The sequence below is a fragment of the Sabethes cyaneus genome, chromosome 3, assembly GCF_943734655.1.
Source record: "Sabethes cyaneus chromosome 3, idSabCyanKW18_F2, whole genome shotgun sequence".
Classification (NCBI taxonomy): domain Eukaryota; kingdom Metazoa; phylum Arthropoda; class Insecta; order Diptera; family Culicidae; genus Sabethes; species Sabethes cyaneus.
Genome location: NC_071355.1, coordinates 47,347,421 through 47,367,602, shown reverse-complemented (window position 1 = coordinate 47,367,602; position 20,182 = coordinate 47,347,421). Strand labels below are relative to the sequence as shown.

Here is a 20,182-nt window from a genome sequence, read left to right as displayed (position 1 = left end):
GAAGCTAGATTTACAGAGTTGTGCTTGAGTAACATAGCAAAGATTGAATTTACTTTATGTTCTGAACCACTGCTAAGATGTAAACCAAAAGAAAGACGCAAACCTCTCAAAAACATGATTTGGACTGGAAAAAATAAGTTTTTCTAGAAGGATGGATCTATTTTTGCGCTATTAATTTAGTTATCGCAAAAACACTGGGAAATTTGGTTAAAAACTCTGGGCTTTCGGGTTGCATCATGAGAATTTATTTACGATTTTATAGAGAAAACAGGACACTGGCTCCAGCCTGGGCTCACCAGTAGATTAGGAATTGGATTTGAAATTATACTGAGCTATATTGAGCTTGAAATAAGATTTAAATTGGGTTAGAAACTGGATTTCATGTTAGAGTCAACTTGAGCTTGAATCGAACTACAATCAAATTATACTTGGTAACTTGGACATGGATATTAAATTAAATTTAAAATTGGACATGAAATTGGACTTGAAAGTTTATTTGAAATCAGCATTGAACTTGAAGACTTGAAATCTAACATTCAATTGAATTTGGAATTGGAGTTGACATTAGACTTAAAATTGCACTTAAACTAGACGTGAAATTAGACTTAACACTAACAGTAAGTAATGATTTGCAATTGTACTTGAAGTTGGACTTAAAATTGAAATTTTGCTTGAAATTGGACAAAAAATTAGACTCAACTTTCAACAAATTTAAACTTGAAAATTTATTTCAAATTGACCTTGAAACTGTACTTGAAGTTGCATTAGAATTCTTGATAATTTTGACTTGAAGTTTTACTTCACATTGCAATGTAAATCAAACATGAATTTGAACTTAAGTTTGACATGTTTTGACATAGTTCTTGAATTATAAAACAGTTAAATTTAGACATATAATTCGAATTATAATTATTAAATTGCAATTGTCTATTTTACTAGCTGATTGTTCTTATTTGAGTTTGCGTCTCAGTCACTTGTACATTTGTTATTGTAACGAAAATTCTCATAATACGGGAGACAAAACCCTTTTTCTTCATTTAAATGTGTCTACTTCCTTTGTCAGTTTCCCTCCTGTTGTTCCCCAGCCACTTGTAAACCTATCTTCTTCTCGGTAATCCCTATAAACCGACACAACTTTCTTTACTTAAGTGGCTTGCCGTTCTGAGACAAAGCCTGTTGAACAAGATTTCTCCATATAACTCAGTTGTGAGCTACCGCTCTCCAATTCCTTGGACACCGAGTACTCTCCGCCAGATCTCGCTCCACCTGGTCTTACTATATTGCTCGCTGCGCTCTTGGTCGTCTTGTTCCGACCGGATTTGAGGCGACGTCTTTTGGAATAAATCGACATAAAGCCTTTTTGAATATCCCCCTTGTTTATGGCCACTCTGTTCCTTCTTTCAGAAATTCAGGCACTTGTACAATTGCTATCGTTCAAAATGCAAGAAAAACGTATACTCACGTTCCTCATCCCCCCTGTCGGCTCCTTCCCAGCCAGCTCCCCCTTCTGTCACGTATCTAATTATGCATCGATTTGCTCTATGAAAATTCCTATAACGGAAACAAAACAAAGATTTTTGTTCATATATCCCTCCTTCGTGAAATCCCCCTCATTTCTCACAGTCACTCCTCGCACAACTGCAATCGTTCTGAATGCAAGAGAAACGAAACCCCTTGTATAGAGTTATGGCGGAACATACATTCATATTCACGTTCATCGTCCCGCCCACTTTGTCGACACCCCCGTGCGGATTCCTTTATGTCAAGAAACATATATGCCAAGTTTGATGGAGAACGGTCATGACGTTCTGGAGTTATGGCGGAGCATACAAACGGTAGATTGTAAGACTACCGAACTACCCAAGTAGCACACTTTTGCCACTTCTGTTTGCTGCAACCTATTTATGACTGAAATTAGTCATTAATCGGTTACCACAACTATTTTATAACAACTGTGCTACTAGGGTATTAAACTAAAAACTCCGAGCTTACAGCCCCTTAAGGAATTATGTCGTTTTGCATTTAAAGAGAAGATGGGGCAGGCGCCCTTGTGCCGTATCCTGGGCAAGCAAGCGCTCTGAAAAATCTTCCAGCGTAATTTCCGATAGGTCCGCCATATGAGAATAATTGTCCCTTGTACAGCCCGAGTTGATTTCGTTGGCAAATTATTATGCAAAGATAATAATAATAATAATAATATTTTCAAACCAGGAATTTCCTTCACCTATAAGGAAGAATTGTAAACTCTATTGACTCTACGATCCCATTAGTTTTACGGCAGTGTATAACATGTTCGATTTTAATTTGTCTTTTGTTGCTTTTCGATATCGTTTGGATTACATCGCTGTATGAACTACACAACATCACGAATACCACTTAGAATGTATTGTTTTTCTTACTTTGTGAATAAAAAGTAAGGGTCCTAGATTACTTCCCTGTGGAACGCTCGACTTATTGCAGAAATTACAGGATTCGATAGAGCCCAGCTTGACCGAAAGGCTGCAATTTGTTAATTTTGTTTGAAGCCGGTAAACAATTACATCAAGAAAAGCCCCTGATCGTTTAAGTTTCCGTAGTAGAACTTCCTTATATATAAGCCAAACAAACCAAACTGTAACAGTTTTGTGTTTACAGTCTAATCAGCCTAAGACTAGGGAACAATCTTAACTATCAAACAAAACAAAGCAAAATCCAATTTCGTTTTCGTAACTTGACCAACTGGGAAGTTCTGATAATTTTTGGCTAGACGAACATAAGTCCCCAATTTCCTCAATCAAAATAAGAAAGGTTGGTTTTAAAGCATATTTTCATACTTCCTAATAAATAATCTATTTTCTTCCAATTTCCAAAACTTTCTTGGTGGATCGAACTCTCTTTAATTTTCCAACAAAACTATAACCAATTTTAATAAGACAAACTTCATTAAATTTATGAATGCTATGAATGTCGATGAATGCTCCTACAATAAATGTACTATTAGTCACGTCAATGATAAGCCAATTAGTCAACGATAAGCTATGTATTTCGAGAAGAAAAATCAGTAATTCTACTGCCTATGGAATTTCCGCCCTATATGTTTGACATTCTACTTAGACACTCCAGGCTAACATGAGTGTATTTACACAAACGTTTTCCTGTCTACTATATTCACGACCTAGCCCCTTCACCTTTTGTAATCTGTACTTCCTGAAACTGAAATCCTAATTCATGATGAAGTCCACCAATGAACTCGATATCGTTCTCTCTGATCGCGTTAACTAGTGTCGTTAGAAGTTTTCCGTCACTTCCAAAGGAGGTTAAATCAATGTAACGTTGAATAAAAGTGAAAGCAATAAGAAATAAGAAAAAAAAACATTCAATATATACGTACGACGCCTCCATTCGGTTCTCCTTCGTCCTGAGGACGCGGAGGCTGTGCTGTGCGTGCGTGGGTTTTTTGGTGCGGCGGTCGAAATTGGTGCTAAAAATAGCTTTACGCTGCCTTCTTTTTTGCGTACCGCGCGTGGACCGATGGCAATGACACAACGAATGCTCAGCTCATACAGGGCCGGTCAAAAGTTCAGAAACAATGTTCTTACCTACCTTTCAGTCATTGTTTCAGAAGGCAGTATTAGGAAACTATTTGTCTTTAATTTGTATAAATTTTCATTTCGAATCGCAAAACAGTCAGAATTTATTTTGGAAATGGCTACACATTTTCGATCGAAAGTGTTTCTTACACACCCACGTGCCGTGAGAGAACAGAAATCACGGACGTGTGTATAGAGTAAAAATCGATCGGCTTTTCTTGGAAACGCTTCTGTGGGCGATTGGAAGGATGCGAAACAGTCACCACAGAAATCATAATTTGTTCTGGGAAAGGATACTGACGTTTGCTTATGTTACTTTTTTCTACTGAACTGAATTAATTTTTTTTGTTGTTTTTTTTTTTATTTCCAGAACCGAGAACTACAAATTATGCGACGGCTAGAACACTGTAATATCGTGAAGCTAAAATATTTCTTCTACTCCAGCGGCGAAAAGGTAAGTTTTGTGAAAATTTTCACAATCATTAAGAATCAACAAGTTGAAGAAAGTTTCGATTAACTTCATCATTCGTTCACCTAGCATACCACATACAATATTATACAAACATAATCTCCCTGGTTACGTACTGAAACCTTGTTGTTACCTACTCTGTGACTTAAATTTTTCAATAATAAATCAAATGAGAACCTCCGAATGTTGTTAAATTGTAGTTGTCAAGGACACCTTTAAAAATTACATTACAGTCACCGGAAGCCTTTTTGCAATGAATACCTGGAATTTGAATTGCAGCCTGATAGTACAAACATAACTGATTGATAAAACAGCTGCTATGAAATGATATATACAATGAAATCTTGCAAAACAGATCTCCTCATTCAGCTGTGTCTGTTTTTCTACTATTCTTGGTGTATTTAGCTATCACTTTGTGAAGCATGTGAGTAGTATGCTTACATTGTTACTCACCTAATGATTATAAAAATATATACGTCTCAACTTAGAACGAGATGCTGGCAAATGGCAACTCATCCCATATATTATCACTATTTATTATCACCTGAATGACAGTCGAAATATTCCAAACACCACAGGAGCTCGGAAAAATAGGCCTGCTCTGCTCGCCTGGTGGTGCGACGTTGTTGTTTACGGTACGCGGTGGCGGCGTAATTTGTTTGTCGTTTCGCAAAAATTATCCATCTTGTTGCTCTCCCGATTTGCATAAACAGCAGCAGCAGCAGGGCTTGGTTGGGGCACAGAAAGTACACAGATTCTTTTCATTCATGTACCCGCCCGGCCCTCATCGCATCGCATCGCGATACCGGCACCACTTTTGTTTGTTTATTCCATTGCTTCGAGAATGTTGCCGGAATTGATTGGTAAGATTATTTACATCCTGCAAAAATTCACGACCAGCCAAAGCCGAATTGACGATTGTTGACTTCTGACTTGATTGGTGCCTCCACGCGGTCTCCGTTGGAAAATCTAAATTTAAATTTTTGAGGAGCTTACTCGTTTGGATTTGACCTTGGATCTATGTCTCATCTAATCTAGTTAAGTTAATCATCATTCTGTTCTGTTCTTTTAACGTAGGACGTAAGTCTTGCGCTGCGTCTTAGGAGAAAAAAAATTAAAAAAAGGCAAAAGTCATTAAGTTTTGAATTTGATTAAGTATTACTTTCAACTTACCAGATTGGTTGCTGACAGCGTGACAAGTTGCAGTGGGGTGCAATAAATTTTGTTTACGTTTAACATTTGATGCTATGCTTCCGCATAAAAATATTGGCGGACCTGCTATTTAATCGAACATTAACAGTCGTTCCGATAGTGATTAGAAGCTAGAAAGTATCATATCGTGCCACTTCGCTTCCAGCAATGAAAATAATGATCTATCTCTAAACATACACTCCAGATTCTGTGCTTGTGCTTGAAATGGTGCGAAAATCTGTAAAAGTGGCCACTCTGCTCTGCATTCGTCGCTATGCTGTCGTGAAGAAAGGTTGACGTAGCGACAGAAGCTGCAAATTGCACTTCATTCGGCATTGTACATCCGTGAAGAGAGCGTGACATACTCGCTAGTTCTCTGGCCAACTGAGGAATCTTTATGGTCTATGCTACCCGTCATATCCGACTCTATGAACCTAATAGTTAGAATCCCAGTAAACAATTTGGTTTGTATATTTCGGTTGTAACTGAGAGATACGAAATCATATCCGCACGAAAAAGTTATATTTCACACCACATAAGAACATATAAGTACCAAAGTGGAGGCAATATACGTGCAACAATTTTTGGAACACGCAACTTAATAATCCTCAATATACGATTAAGATATAACTAAATGTTACAATCATCTATACTGCTTTACAATTCACAGCCATAAGTTGTATATGACGACACGCACGATCGCAAAACAACTTGTTGTACACTTTGCCTTGACATACTCATATTATGCAATTCCAATGTAAAATTGACATACACACGACTTAATGTGCACTTTCTATTACGATCTTGTGTTATCTGGGATGTGCAGCAGGCACTACGCGCTGTGGAAACATGGTGTCGAGAATATTGACTTTCGGTAAATCCAGGCAATACATCTATCGTTTTATTCTCAAAACGTAGAAACACTAATTGAACTTGCGTTCTGTGCTTTTATGATTCGAATGTTGATCTTAGTTCGAAGCCACTGCACAGGAGGGATGTATGGTAGTCTCAAAATGCCGCTAAGCTAGGCTCAATTTTTCAAAAGTCAAAAGAAAGATTTCATCTTCTTTTAGCAGTTTTGGCCAAAAGAAAAGATTTACCCTAGTTTTCTATAACGTCGGATTCCCCTGGGATAACATTGATCTTTTTTCGCCATGTGTGGGTTATTTTCCTGGGAAATGCGATGACAGGGTATTTGTTTACAGCACATGGTTGTTTCTTAACTTTCTGGTCAAATAAACGGTATTTTACCCAATGTAATAGCGAACATCTCTGTTTTCTTACAAAAGAAAGCTAATTTTATGAGCATACCAACAGCTTGATGTTTGTTTACAGCATCTGTTTTGTTCTTGTAGTTTTGACCAAAAAAAATCATGCTACCCTAATTTTGCAACGTCAGCTGAAAAAATTAGGGTAAAATGACTCATTTTCCCGCAATCCAATACCCCGCCATCGGAGTCCACATGAAGATAGCTTTCTTGTGGTGAAGAAAAACTCAGTTTTATCCCAGCGGGATCCAGATATATTGTTCAATACATCTCTGTGCTTCCGGAAAAGTAGGATAAAATCCCCTTCATTTGACCAAAATGGCTAAAAACAGATGCGTACCGTGATCAACGACCACAGCATGGAAATCCTAATAGAAATATCTTTCTTTTGCCATCAAAAGATCAAATGTAGCCCGGCGGCAATTTGAGATATTGAGATAAAGGATCTTTTCGCAAAAAAAACCCCTGACCACTGGTTTGACTAGTCCACAAACATTGATTTCCGAATTAAGAAAGCTTGCATAGCCTTCAGGTAGTGTAGATGACCCATCGGTAACTCTTGAGGGCTTAAGCCCAAATACATACACTGGTTGTACACGGTCGTTGTCAGATTAATATTAGCGTTTGACTGTCTTGTATTTACTTAAGGGGAAACCGAAAGTGGCTCAAAGATGACTGGGTACATGGCTACCATTCGAAGCATGTATTGTTTTGCGCCTTAAAAATGCATCTGTATTGGCAAAGTACGCTTTCGCCACGTAATCAGTACTTCCAGCACTGTTATAATTTCCTAAAACTTGTAATTCAATTTATCGATCTGCTATGTATCAATAAACGCTCAGCAAAACATAATTGCTAATGGAAAATAATTTTAACTGATCATATCGATCATTACGTGTTCATAAAAGCGACCAACGTATAATTTGGAATTAGTTAATAGGGTTGTACAACATTTTCCCGAAAACCATTTCCCCGAAACCCAGTTCCCCGAAGGATATTTTCCCGAAGCCTATTTCTCCGAATGAACTGTTTTCCCGAATGTACTACTTTCCCGAAAACCATTTCCCCGAATGTACTACTTTCCCGAATACCATTTCCCCGAATATAATACTTCCCCGAAAACCATTTCCCCGAATATACTACTTCCCCGAAAACCGTTTGCCCGAATGTACCATTTCCCCGAAAAGTAACGTTTTATATTTCGAGGTCACAAATTATACAGGTGTTGAAGCTAGGCACATCAGAGATCAGAGTATTAGGCATTACTGATCCGAGGCGCGCAAATTCCGTTCGGCTAATTTTGGCTCCTAGTTCCGTGCAAATGGTATTAAAGTCAACAATATCTCTGAACAAAACATGCACATTTCCTTCAACAATGTTTGAATGCTTGAGAGTATACGTTCAAACATTTTTGTCGAAAATGTTCTGTATCTTCCGCTAGGAAACCGCCACCTTTAGACCAAGCGTATGAAATTAGGCGTCGCACGCAATTGCGGCACCTCACGGACTCAACGAATGGTTGTCCGACTTTCTCTAGAAAACTAAACACCAGAAAATAAAATACCGAAGGATATTCCCCAGAAAGAATCATTCTCGAGAAAACCAATGCTCAGGAAGTACTAAATTCCAGAAAACCAATTCCAAGTATCAAATTCCAGAGAACTGATTCTCAGATAGTACTATTTACCAGAAAGCTATTGGCAAGAAAGGACCAATATCTAAAAAAATATTTAACAACGAGTAACCCAAAGTTAAAAATAAATGGAGCGTTCATTTATTTAAAGGAATTAACTTACATCAGGAAACAAAACCAAATTATTCTGCAGTAGGTATTATTATAATTATTAATATCTTTTCTTCCAACCACATCTTCATCTGCTATCTTACAGTTTATTAAGTATCTCTCTTTTCTGGATTTTTCGCGCATCGTCTAATTACCGCATTTGCCCGCATTTTCGACTTTCCCCGAAAATTATTTTCTCGGATAAACGAATGTTTTTAAAATCAATGTTACGAGTACAATGAGTTACGCTTATTACAAGATGTGGCACCTAACTATTTTATCGTGCTAGTAGCAAACGTTTCCTAGATGATTCAGGGCGAGACGGCCGTAGGCCGCGAGTGTTCGCCGGCGACCCGCCGTCGGAAGCGCCGGCCACTGCGGGGGGGCAGCCCCCCCGCAGAAACCACCTCTATTTAGGTGCATGTGTTTTCCTAGGTTTGCCGACTAGTAGGGGTTATCCTTTAGTTGAGTCCGAACGAGCGATAGCGAGTAAGGACAGCATATAACCAACAATTAAGTAGACCGAAGGCTGCGAATGTTTTGACATACAGTCGATATTTCCCTACTGCAAGAGTTAAATTCTCTGACTGAAGATGAAAGAAAGAAGCAGTCACCAGCGACTTTGCTGGCCTAGACCGTAATTGAAAAAGATGTGCGCCGTCTGATGAGCGGTATCAAATATCAATAGCAAAATGCGAGAATATCTTTGAAATAATGACGAATTTTGTGTCAGTTTTTCATGAAATATAATGTCATTACCTTTAATTGACCTTTACACAGTGTTTCGAGTGAAAGTATGGTAAAAAAGGGTTGTAATTATTATTGGAGCATTGCTTTTTGCACCCTTAAGACCTAGTTTCCTTAGCGGTGGCTAGTCTGACAACCGCACGCTACGGCACTGACCTTACCTACATGATCCGAAAACGATTTTTACGTTGGAAATCATACCAAGGGACCTAAGAAGGTCAAAGTTCTGCGTCTGTTCACGAAGAATGATCCATCTATTCACCAAGAAAAATGATAGCCAATCCACCGTTGGATGTAGCAGACTTTCGCACGCACAAATTTGTGAATTTCCGCATACCCAGTCGTAGTAACTAATTTTCAGTTGATTCCGCACGAGCAGAAGTTATTTTATCAGCAAGAATATGTGAAAACTGGTTTTGTTTTGAGGTGTTAAATAGTATGTTACATGTTCCGTCAAAATTCATTGACGTTTCAATTGTTTCAGCTTTATGTGTTTTTCTACTTTTTGATTTGCAGCCTTCTGTGGTACTCAACCCCAGTTTTTAAGTTTTAAACTTATCAGATTTGCAGCATAAAACTGCTTCACCTATTCTATAATGCTGCGCAGGGGAAGTAATGGCTTATTTTTAAAAACATGCTTTCCGAAGAAGCGGCATTCGAGAAATTGGTTTTTATAAACTGTATTTTGGGAATCTAGTACCTACATTCGGAAAAGTATTTTTCAGAAAAACTTCATTCGGGGAAAATATTTCCCCGTATGTCGTATAATTTTACATATATTTCTACTTTGAAGATACTGGGAAAAAATTTTTGGGTAAGACCAGACATACACTTGACAACAGGCTTGCAATGCAATGTAACATGAATTTTACTCGTGGAAATCAGGTTTTCGGGGAAATGATACCTTCGGGAAAATGTTTTTCGGAGAATTGGTACATTCGGGGAAATATTTTTCGGGGAACTAGTACATTCGGGGAAATATCTTTCGGGAAATTAGTACATTCGGGGAAATATATTTCGGGGAATTATTACATTCGGGGAAATATCTTTCGGGAAAAGAGTTTTCGGGGAATTGATACATTCGGGGAAATATCTTTCGGGGAGACGGGTTTCGGGGAAATGGTTTTCGGGGAATTGTTATACAATCAGTTAATAGATATTTGGTTGCGCACATATTTCGTTGAACTAGCGATTTCCGAAAAAGCAGCAACACAGTATCAAACTTTCGTCACATCAATGAGCTTTTAAAGAGCTTTCAAGTTTCGCCGCATCGATGAGCTTAGAGTGAGGTAAACAAACAAAACGCAAACGCAGGAATCAAAAACGCAATCCGATGCAAGCGGATTAATTAAACATCCTAGTGATCCTTCGCATTATTCAGTTGCTGCTGTTAACTTTGATTGAATCGGAATGCCTTGATAAAGAAAACAAACCCTTTTTCGGGATGTTTGTAGTCAGTGCGGTTGGCTGCGGATCAGCTGTTTATGTTTGCAAGCTTCGCTGTTTGACATATATTACCAATACTAATGCAATATTCAAATAAACGTTTAGGTGTTTAACGAACACATGAGATGTACAGTACAGTGTTTGTCGCACTAACACAATAACGTTAGCCACTTTCGGTTCCGCCTTAAGCCTCTACGCTCCCAGCTAACCGACTATGTGATCTGTTATAAGGATGGATTCTACGAATGTCGCGCACGGGCTGGTGTTTACTGACGTGAGCTGGAATTGGAGAAATCCTATTCGTTGGGTAGTTAATGCACCGCATTTCAAGCTGAAATTTTTAAATTATGTGCGAAGCTCAGTTTGCGTTTCAGAAAAAAAACTGATATGAAAGATTATCTACTCCTTTTCTGATAGCATTAAAAGCACTTTGTGCGGCTAGCATTCTGAATGCCATCCATATGGTTTGGATTCCAGGCTATTCTGGTATAACTGGAAATGAATGGTCCTATGAACTCGCAAGATCTGTAGCACAAAAACCAGGCTTCGGTCCAAATCCTACTTTACCAATTGAGGCATGGTTGAAAAGAAGTTTCCATCTTGGTTTTCGTTTGAATTTGATTATTTACCTTTATGAGCCTTTAACTTTAAAGTCATTCGGGTCATCACAACCAGAGCTAATGCTCTCTTCACACCCTAAAGCCCGAACTATTGCCCATATGCCATATACCAAAAAAAATGCCGTACAGGCAATGCACCGAATTAAACGATATGCTCAGTAAGTTCTGTAGTGCTCTAACAGGAATAGAAAGAATATGCGGAGAGTAACCTCTGGAAAGACAAGAACAGAACGATTCCTCTTCTGGGCTTCGCAGTAAAACTCTGAAAATTGATAATTTCAATCTCAATTTAGAGCAGGGAAGAAATTTAGCTGCAAGTACTGTCTCAATGCGATTTGAAAAGCATCCGGCCAGAACTTTACGCGCTCAAATATTCTGTAAATGTACCTGGACTTGGAGGCACTACTCGTTCCCCCTTCACAAACGACTCAGCTAGCCAGTAAAAGTAGTCAGCAAAAATTTTTCCTGTACGGGAGATGTTCCGGATATGCGTTACTTGAAATATTGGTAGAATACAAACGGAAAGCGGAGAGTGACGTAGACGTATAAACATTATTATTCGTTTAAAAATGCAATGTTTAACAATGAATGTTTCCAATTTAGTAGCTATAGAATACCTGCAAGCGCCAAAAAAAACTATCAGTACGAAGAAGTGAGTGAGCGATATGCTTAATAATTTCATGTGTGTTTGTGTGAAGGGGGTTTACCCATCCCTCAAAGTTTGCTCTACTTTACCACTCGTTCCCTCTCCGCCAGTACGGGCTCCAATTATAGCCGTCCCTGGCGAGGACTCATTGTGTTCCTCTTACCAGTATGCCTAACTCTAAGAGTGACTTCTACATTGTCATGAGGTTTCATCGGGGTAATTTAGAATTTAGCATAAGGGAAAGTAAAACATTCGGATACCAACGGAAAGAGTGTGGGTGTGAGCCTTACCTGCCATTGAACGATCCAATATATGTTTATTATCATTCAGATTATCATTCTTCGCACCAGACACTTCCTCATTCCCCAAAAAAGAGTTTAAGCAATGACCGCGTAGAGTCATATACTAGTAAAAACAAAAAAGAAACACACCCCCGTAAACTTTTTTGTAAAGTGAAGAAACGTTCGATAAGAAGAATGATAAACTGGAATGAAACTGCGAAATTTCGATATGAGGACTCCAACCCACACTCTCTCGGTTAGTACGCAAGTGTTTTTGCAGTTAAACTACCGTCGCACCCTTCTATTCGACGGTCTCACATCTAATTTTGTCCCTCCAGTCAACCCAATATATTTTTGGCCTCATATCGAAATTTCCCAGTTTCATTCCAGTTTATCATTCTTCTTATCAGTTCTTTAGTGACGGTCGAAATGACCGGTCGTGTGCCGTTGTTAATCCCTAGTTTTTTTAGCCAGAGTTCAGAAACAAGTGGTTATCGAACTCGAAACGCCGTCTAGAAATTTCTCAATTAAATGACAAACAAGAAAAAAATATTTTAAAACATTTCCATTTTTCCTCTTAGCCTATTGATAATATTTTTCCCGGATTGCGGAAGAATATTGTTACTTACATTTTCATACAAAAGTGTGGTTCTACGATGAAACGCGGCGGCCCTTTTGTTGATACTTGTCCGATAATTTTTAGAAATACTCTGTACAGGTGAAATATATTTGAAGAATGGTAATTGAGAATGTTTACCCCACCAGCCATATTCAGCAGACCAAGTCGACGCCGCTGGACTTTATGTAACTTCAATGTAATACGATTCCTTTTCAACAAATTATCAAAAATTAGCATGATACAATCTTAACCTAGGAGCATGTTTTTTTTGTAGCGCTGAATTCCTTTGGTTCCAGAGACTTGTATACTATTTTGCTGTGAGCTAAATGTTTGTCGAGCCCCCATTTGAGAAACACCGTCTTTAACGGGGTCAGTCCCGGCGTAGTGGTGAGCATTCACGCCGAAGACCCGAGTTCAAATCCCAACCCCGCAGAAGTCACGAATAACCCAAGCTGGTTAAGTAACTATAATCTAACAAAAAAAATACTGTCACATGCTTGGATCGGCGAAAGAAATTCGTGTCTAGCATAAATTATTCAGTAAATTTTATTGTTGTTACATAAAAAGAGTTGAAATTCAAATGACGAAGTATTTTATACAGCATTAAAAGCATTAAAAAGTTTTGCACCCCCATACGATAAAACTTACCCGGTTTGGCGACGGATTCCCGTTATAAATACTGCGCACTAACTCTTTGGTCTCGATCTCGAGGGTTGAAATGGTGCGAATCTATGGTTTAAAGCTTCTGTCGACTACCGTGAACTTTCAGGGCGTACTGCGCGCAATTTACTGTGTAGATCTATCCTAGGTCAGTGCATAAATGCTAGGGGGATGAAAGATGAAATTTATTCCATGGGTCAAGCACCCATGAGACCCAAGATTTGCTTCCATGCGCCGATAGAGGCAAATGAGTATGAGAAAGTGTTTTGATCCATGCTGCTAAATCATCTAATCAATATGTCAAGCAATTGGCAACAAGCTGTTTTTTCATATTCTGTGGTTGAAGCTTTTGTAATATATGGTCAACCGTATTTTTTAAAGTTTCATTGCGTATAGTAAATTACGTTCCATACGAGATAAAGGTGCCGCATGGTAGTGCATTGAATTATGGTCAGATAATAAACGAATCATCATGTTGTTAACTTCAAACGTATCCAATTCGTATTCCCCGTAACTACTATTTTCACGCGTATACTTTCATATTTCATATTATCTTCCTAGGTTCGACTGTAGTCCGTTTTCTAGAGCATTGCCATTAATTTTCACTTTTTTCTCTTTTGACCGGTCAACGGTTCCGTCTGTCATCTTTTTAACAACTCTAAACAAACGCCAACTACCTGCCAAACTACTTTTGTTTCTCTAACCGTATATACGAAATCCAACCAGCGGGAAGATTTTCCCTTGGACATGGGAATATTTGCCGGTGCATTACAGTCGCAGGTAGCAACAACCAAGAAATCAGCGGCAATAAATATGATAAGCATTTGATCAAGTTCCTGTTGTTCTCATGGAGTTTTGCTAGAAATTATACGCTTGTTTTTTCCGATTGGTAGTGCTCTTATAGGCTGTAAATATTGATCATCGAGGATGATTTGCAGAACTGAAAGCCTAGAACAAGCGCTACCAAGCAGCTTGAGGCTCATGCTCAGTTTCAACACGAAAATGCTGCTAATTTTGTGTATTTGACTTGTGGTCCTAGTACTAACCGATTTGTTTTTTACAATAAATCCAACTTCGCACTGTTTCGACTAACACGTTTATTTGTTCCATTTCATCATTAAATAAGTGATAAAACCAAACGCCTTAGAACGAAGTATACTTGCAACTCGATTTGTTTCGTCATGTCTACTCATTATTGCTAGCGAAATTGTGGAGGGTTCGAAACATGCTACAGCTCCGTATTTTTGCTAACTCATTTTTATTCTCTTGCTTGCAGAAAGACGAAGTTTATCTCAACCTGGTACTCGAATATATTCCAGAAACCGTTTACAAAGTGGCTCGTTATTATGCTAAAAACAAGCAAACGATACCAATCAATTTCATCAGAGTAAGTTACTTCGTGAGTATGTACTGTGAAATGAACTGACGATTTGCCTCGTTTCAGCTTTATATGTACCAGCTGTTTAGAAGTCTTGCTTACATCCACTCGCTGGGCATCTGCCATCGTGATATCAAACCCCAGAATCTGCTTCTGGATCCGGATACGGCCGTATTAAAGCTGTGCGATTTTGGCAGTGCCAAACAATTGCTACAGGGCGAACCGAATGTTTCGTATATTTGCTCCCGATACTACCGGGCACCGGAGTTGATATTTGGTGCCATAAATTATACCACGAAAATTGGTAAGATAACTCAATGCGCCTTAGCTTGAAACCTATAAAATGTCATAATTGAAATTTTTCTTATTCAGATGTCTGGAGTGCGGGATGCGTATTAGCCGAACTGCTCCTGGGTCAGCCTATCTTCCCCGGTGATTCAGGTGTCGATCAGTTGGTTGAAATCATCAAAGTCCTCGGCACACCAACCCGGGAGCAGATCAAGGAAATGAACCCAAACTACACGGAATTCAAGTTCCCTCAGATCAAAAGTCATCCATGGCAGAAGGTAAGTCACGGCTTGTTCCAGCCCCCCACCGCACCGATACTTAACACCGATACAACACTCTTACCGACCGCTGTATAAAGTGAAATTTCTCTTTCCCCATATATCAGAACAGTTTTCCTCGAATTTTTACTTTTCATCCACAAGCAGCCACAGACAAAAATACGTACACTCAAAATCAAAACTTACTAAACCACCATCGCCCACCGAAGAAAAGTCCACATTCTCTCAGTGTGTGTGTGATTCGCTTCGACTCATTTCAGTTAATGCTAGAGCGAATGTGTTTCCCTTCGGCCACGACCGAGCACCAACGTATTAGAGTAAGAGATCCCGAAATCCAAACTATCTTGGCCTGTGCCGTAATGTCTCAACAAACATGAAGTTATACTAAAGACGCACGCACGCAAAAAACACGATTTTTTCAGTATTTTGCAATGATTCCAAACTATATATATATTAATATAAAACGAGACTGAGTACTACTAACGAAACTCTATCCACACACGCAAGACAGAAAAAGAAAAAAAAATACAGAAGCATCTCACACTATCGACCGACCGGGCAAGAACGAACAACTTTGTTGATCCCATTTGAGAACTATACAGGAAAAAGTCGGAAAAGTGGTCGTTGCTCCACTTTCGACTGTTTTATGTTTCTTCTACTATCTGCTTCTTGCACGTGTACACGGCGACATCGCCGCCAGCCTGCAAAAGACGTGAAAATTAACAACTCTCGCACTACAGTGCTGCGACGAACAGGAAAAGCTTTCGAACCGTGTTCACTGATTCAGTTAGCAAAGTGATTTTATTGTACTACTTTATGTATACATGCCGCAAAGCTAGGTCAAACTGTCTTTATCTGCTTTAGCAAGATGTCAAATGTCAGATCATTGGAATGTAAGTTGCCACAGGGGATGATGCATTTCCCATTCATTTAAACCCAATAATGATAAGGACCCCATCAATTTTTGAAAAAAAAATCCCGTAAAACCCTAAAACTATGCAACTGTGGCTTTCAGAAAAGTCTTTTCACTCTTACTCTAACAATCCAATTTTTACTAAAACTCAGCTACTGTTGTTCGTTCTCGCACTTAAATTCTCTCACGTACCTGTCACACAAATCACACACACACAAGTGCACAAACACACGAACACGGTGGTTTTAACAATCTGTTGTCAATCTGTTGGTCGAACTAATCCGGTCGTTCAGCCTAACACCGAATGCACTGCCCGTGGATTCTAGCTGCAATTGAATTGCTGTTATGAGCCAAGCGTTTAAGACGTGCTCCCAGTTTATTTGATCACCAAAATGCACCACCATTCGCCAAATTATCGACAGCCAGCTTAGTAGCATTTGCGACGTCAGTCCGCCCACGCCTGGCCACCACCACCACCAGTAATATAATAACAATAATAATAATGCTTCAAAGTTCATCATCGATTTCGCACCCATTCTCGCCTATGAAGCGCGGTGCGCGATTTCACTTGTCGCTCTCTCTCTCTTTCTTCTTGCCACCATTATTCCATATCGATCAGCTCACGAGCATCCCCCCAAAATCCCGGTTGAGTGAAATGTTGCTACAAATGTTCGTTGCTCGTTGTCTGTGGTTTGCCTGATCTAAAGTGTAACCTTCGCGATGCCGCCTGACGATGCGACTGACGAGAGAGAAAATAACAGCAGCCTTTTATACTGAGCTTTTGTTATCCGAAGCACTTTCTACTCACTGCTACTAAGCTCTGCGTCCTTCTAGATTTAGTAGACTTCGCGAAGAGTTTTTTTTGTCTTTCGTTAACTGATGTGAGTCGAAACCAATCGCCTGGTTGATGCCCTGAAAGCAAAGCGTGGATTATTCTTAGAGATTTGATTTGAATCCTTTCCTTTTTCTATTTCTATTTTTTTGTTAGTCAATTAACGAACCGTTTTGTTTATCCTTTTTTTCTAACTTGTTCTTTGTTCTGATAACAACTTTTACCGGACTGTTGAATTTATTACTTTTCCTTTTCTTTAATTATTCCCAAATCTAATACCTTCTTCCTTAACTATCGGACTACTATCTTTCGAACGAATTAACACTTGCTTTCTCTTTTATCGTGCGCGTAGGTGTTCCGGGCACGTACTCCTCCGGACGCGATCGCGCTGGTTTCCCGGCTACTCGAATACACACCGGGCACGCGAATTACGCCGATCCAAGCATGTGCACATCCGTTCTTCAACGAACTGCGGGATGGTAACAAGACGCTACCAAGCGGGCGCGAGTTTCCACCACTGTTCAATTTCACCGAACAAGGTAAGTCAGTTGCAAATTGTTATGTCAACGTATTCATTGTAGTGTCAAGTTCCTAGTTATTACAAAAAAATATTAATTTTAGTAAAAGCTCAATTAGTAGCTATAGGCTCTGAATTTAGGTATATTTAAGCCATAAATCTTAAGTCTTAAGAACCATTATTAGCGCCAACACGGAAATTTTGAACCAAATGGTTCGTCAACCGTAATTTACCGAACTGTCAACCTGGCGAACAAGCGAACTGTGAACCATTAGTCGCTAATTCGAATCGGTTCGCAACAACAAATGAACGGTTCAAAGCCGCTCTCACAAAACCGTTTTGCCCATCCCTAGTACACAGAATTCGCGTCAATTCGACTAAATTCACAGCTGTCCGTCGCCAGCTTTGTAGTCCGTGAAGAATCCGCAACCTGGTTTCCATTTGGTCGATTCCTCTCGCACTGCGCATCCGTTCTTGTCCCTGTCGAGTCGTTTTAGAAAACCCTTTTCACTGCGCTGCCGTCTGACATCGTTACTATGTGCCCTGTTCATCTGTTCACCGAAGCCCTGCTGTTTCAAACTAGCGTCTCTATTCAACTGAATTTTGGGTCATCTATCGTCAATTTCCTAGGCTTCTCAGAAGTTGCAAGTCGCTTTCGACCTGATCGAACCATTTCGCATCTTGGGCCCCTCTGTTTCTAGTGCCGGTGGAATTCTTGAAGGGAATCGTTTTCGTCGGCTCGTCGTCCGGCATCCTTACGATGTGTCCGGTCCACCATGACCTACCAACTTTCGCCAGATGGGATGATCTATAGATTTACAGTTCCTGTAGCTCGAGATTCATACGCCTCCGCCACTCAGTCAAATATCGTTCGCAGCACTTTCCACTCGAAAACGGCCTAGGCGCGTATGTCCCTCGTGAGCAATCTCAGCTTCAAGTCCATGAAGAACTACCGGTCTAAAGAGGGTTTTGTACGTTGTCAACTTTGTACGTACTTTTGTAAAGTAGACCCAATTTCCCACTTAAATGATCCGCTAGATCTCCTTATATGCGTTATTGTTCGTGGTAATCTGCAACCCCAAATACACGAACTCATCTACCATTTATAGTTCCTTGCTACTACGGGTTTTTATCCGTGGAAAGTGCGCATTTGTCTCCTTTGAACCTATTCCTTTCATATATTTGGTCTTCGACGCATTTATTATTAGCCCAATTCTCCTAGACTTCGCTTTTACGCTTTTAAATGCCACACAGCGTCGCTTGCTTCCATGAAACCCGCCTGATAAATCCAAACGAAACTTAATACTATCGGTGACAGCCGGAGTAACAGGATGTGGGACGTGTACCTCGTAGGTGGCGTTTACCAGCGTAACGCCGTGATAGTTGCAGCAGTCGAGCCGGTCACCCTTTTTGTAGAGGGGACAAATAACTTTTTTCATCCCATTCCCATATCTTAGGAATAGCCCAGTGGAGAACCGTTACCGGTATTTCGCGGCCATGTATATAATGCTCTAGTGGTAGACGTCCTTACCGGTGGCTTTCTTGGTCTTCAGCAACTCGATTTTTCGTTTGGCTTCTTGGAGTTTAGGTGTTGGGACATTACTATCTTCCGTGGGCATTGGTAGGTTAATTTCCATTAAATCTTTTTCTGCAATCTTAACATTAGGATATTCATTGAAAAACTGCTTCCACCTGTCAACCATCTCGCATTCGTGTGTAATCAGATACTCTCCGTCGTCCCTATAGGGACATGATAGGTTTCGGTGTGTAACTCTTACGAGATTGGCTCACTTTATAGTGCAATTTGCGCGTGTCATTAGCTCGGAATAGTTGTTCTAATGCTTCACGATCTCTGTCCTCTTTCTGGCGCATTTTATTCCTCAGTATCGTGGTCAACTGGATCCTTGCTCGTCGGTATTTGCTCAAGCGCTCCCTAGTGGCAATAGCATAGCATAGCATAAACAGGTGCACAAATTCCTAGTTGGTGCCATCAGCAATGCTTTGTTTAGTAGAACATGTAATTTGTGTTTGTTACCATCAACATGAAATTGCGCTGTTGTATTTTGTACAACGCATGTGAACCGTTAACTTTATCTCGGTATATCTCGGGATTCCAGCAATAAAGAAAATTACTGTTTTCAGCTAAGTTGATCCGCAGACCAAGATCTTTCAAACGTGGAAAAAGTTTCATAAGTTTTTCACCAAGTGGCATTAGTATCCGAGTGAAATCTGTCAGCATGTGTACTTTTAGCATGCTTATAAATCGAAGTTGGCGCGAGTAACGAAAGGTTAAATTGGTTATCTGGGGTTCTCCATGTGATTATTCGGATGTCTTTTAAGTCATCATCATCATCATCATCATCAGCAATAAATGCTCAGCCATGGATAGTGATTGCCTCCAGCCGCCGTGACCGTGGGTACTCTATTGCAGATGATTTGGACGACTATATTGGGAGATCAAAAGGAAACCGTCATATGAAAAATCTTGGAATTAACCCGATTTCCGAAGCATATTACGGGAAGATAAGATAAGAATGGATTACTTTCAGTAATCCACGGTTACCTGCGATTACTCGTATGCGGACAATTGAGAAGCCAATTGCTCTAGCCAGAATGCATACCGATCCGGGACACGATCGATTAGAGACTGTCATGCACTGCGGCCCAACTGTGTAGA

General features: G+C 39.7%; 1 protein-coding gene across 2 annotated transcripts in view; it reads left to right on the top strand.

Moving 5' to 3' along the window:
• The window catches only part of LOC128744007 (glycogen synthase kinase-3 beta-like), a 73,298-nt gene that overhangs the window by 41,490 nt on the left and 11,626 nt on the right, over window positions 1–20,182 (top strand). For both annotated transcript variants that reach the window (XM_053840745.1, XM_053840743.1), the window contains exons 4-8: window positions 3,940–4,023; window positions 14,576–14,686; window positions 14,744–14,981; window positions 15,050–15,243; window positions 17,341–17,527. In XM_053840745.1, coding sequence (XP_053696720.1) covers window positions 3,940–4,023; window positions 14,576–14,686; window positions 14,744–14,981; window positions 15,050–15,243; window positions 17,341–17,527 — 814 coding nt within the window. The remainder of the gene's footprint in view (window positions 1–3,939; window positions 4,024–14,575; window positions 14,687–14,743; window positions 14,982–15,049; window positions 15,244–17,340; window positions 17,528–20,182) is intronic.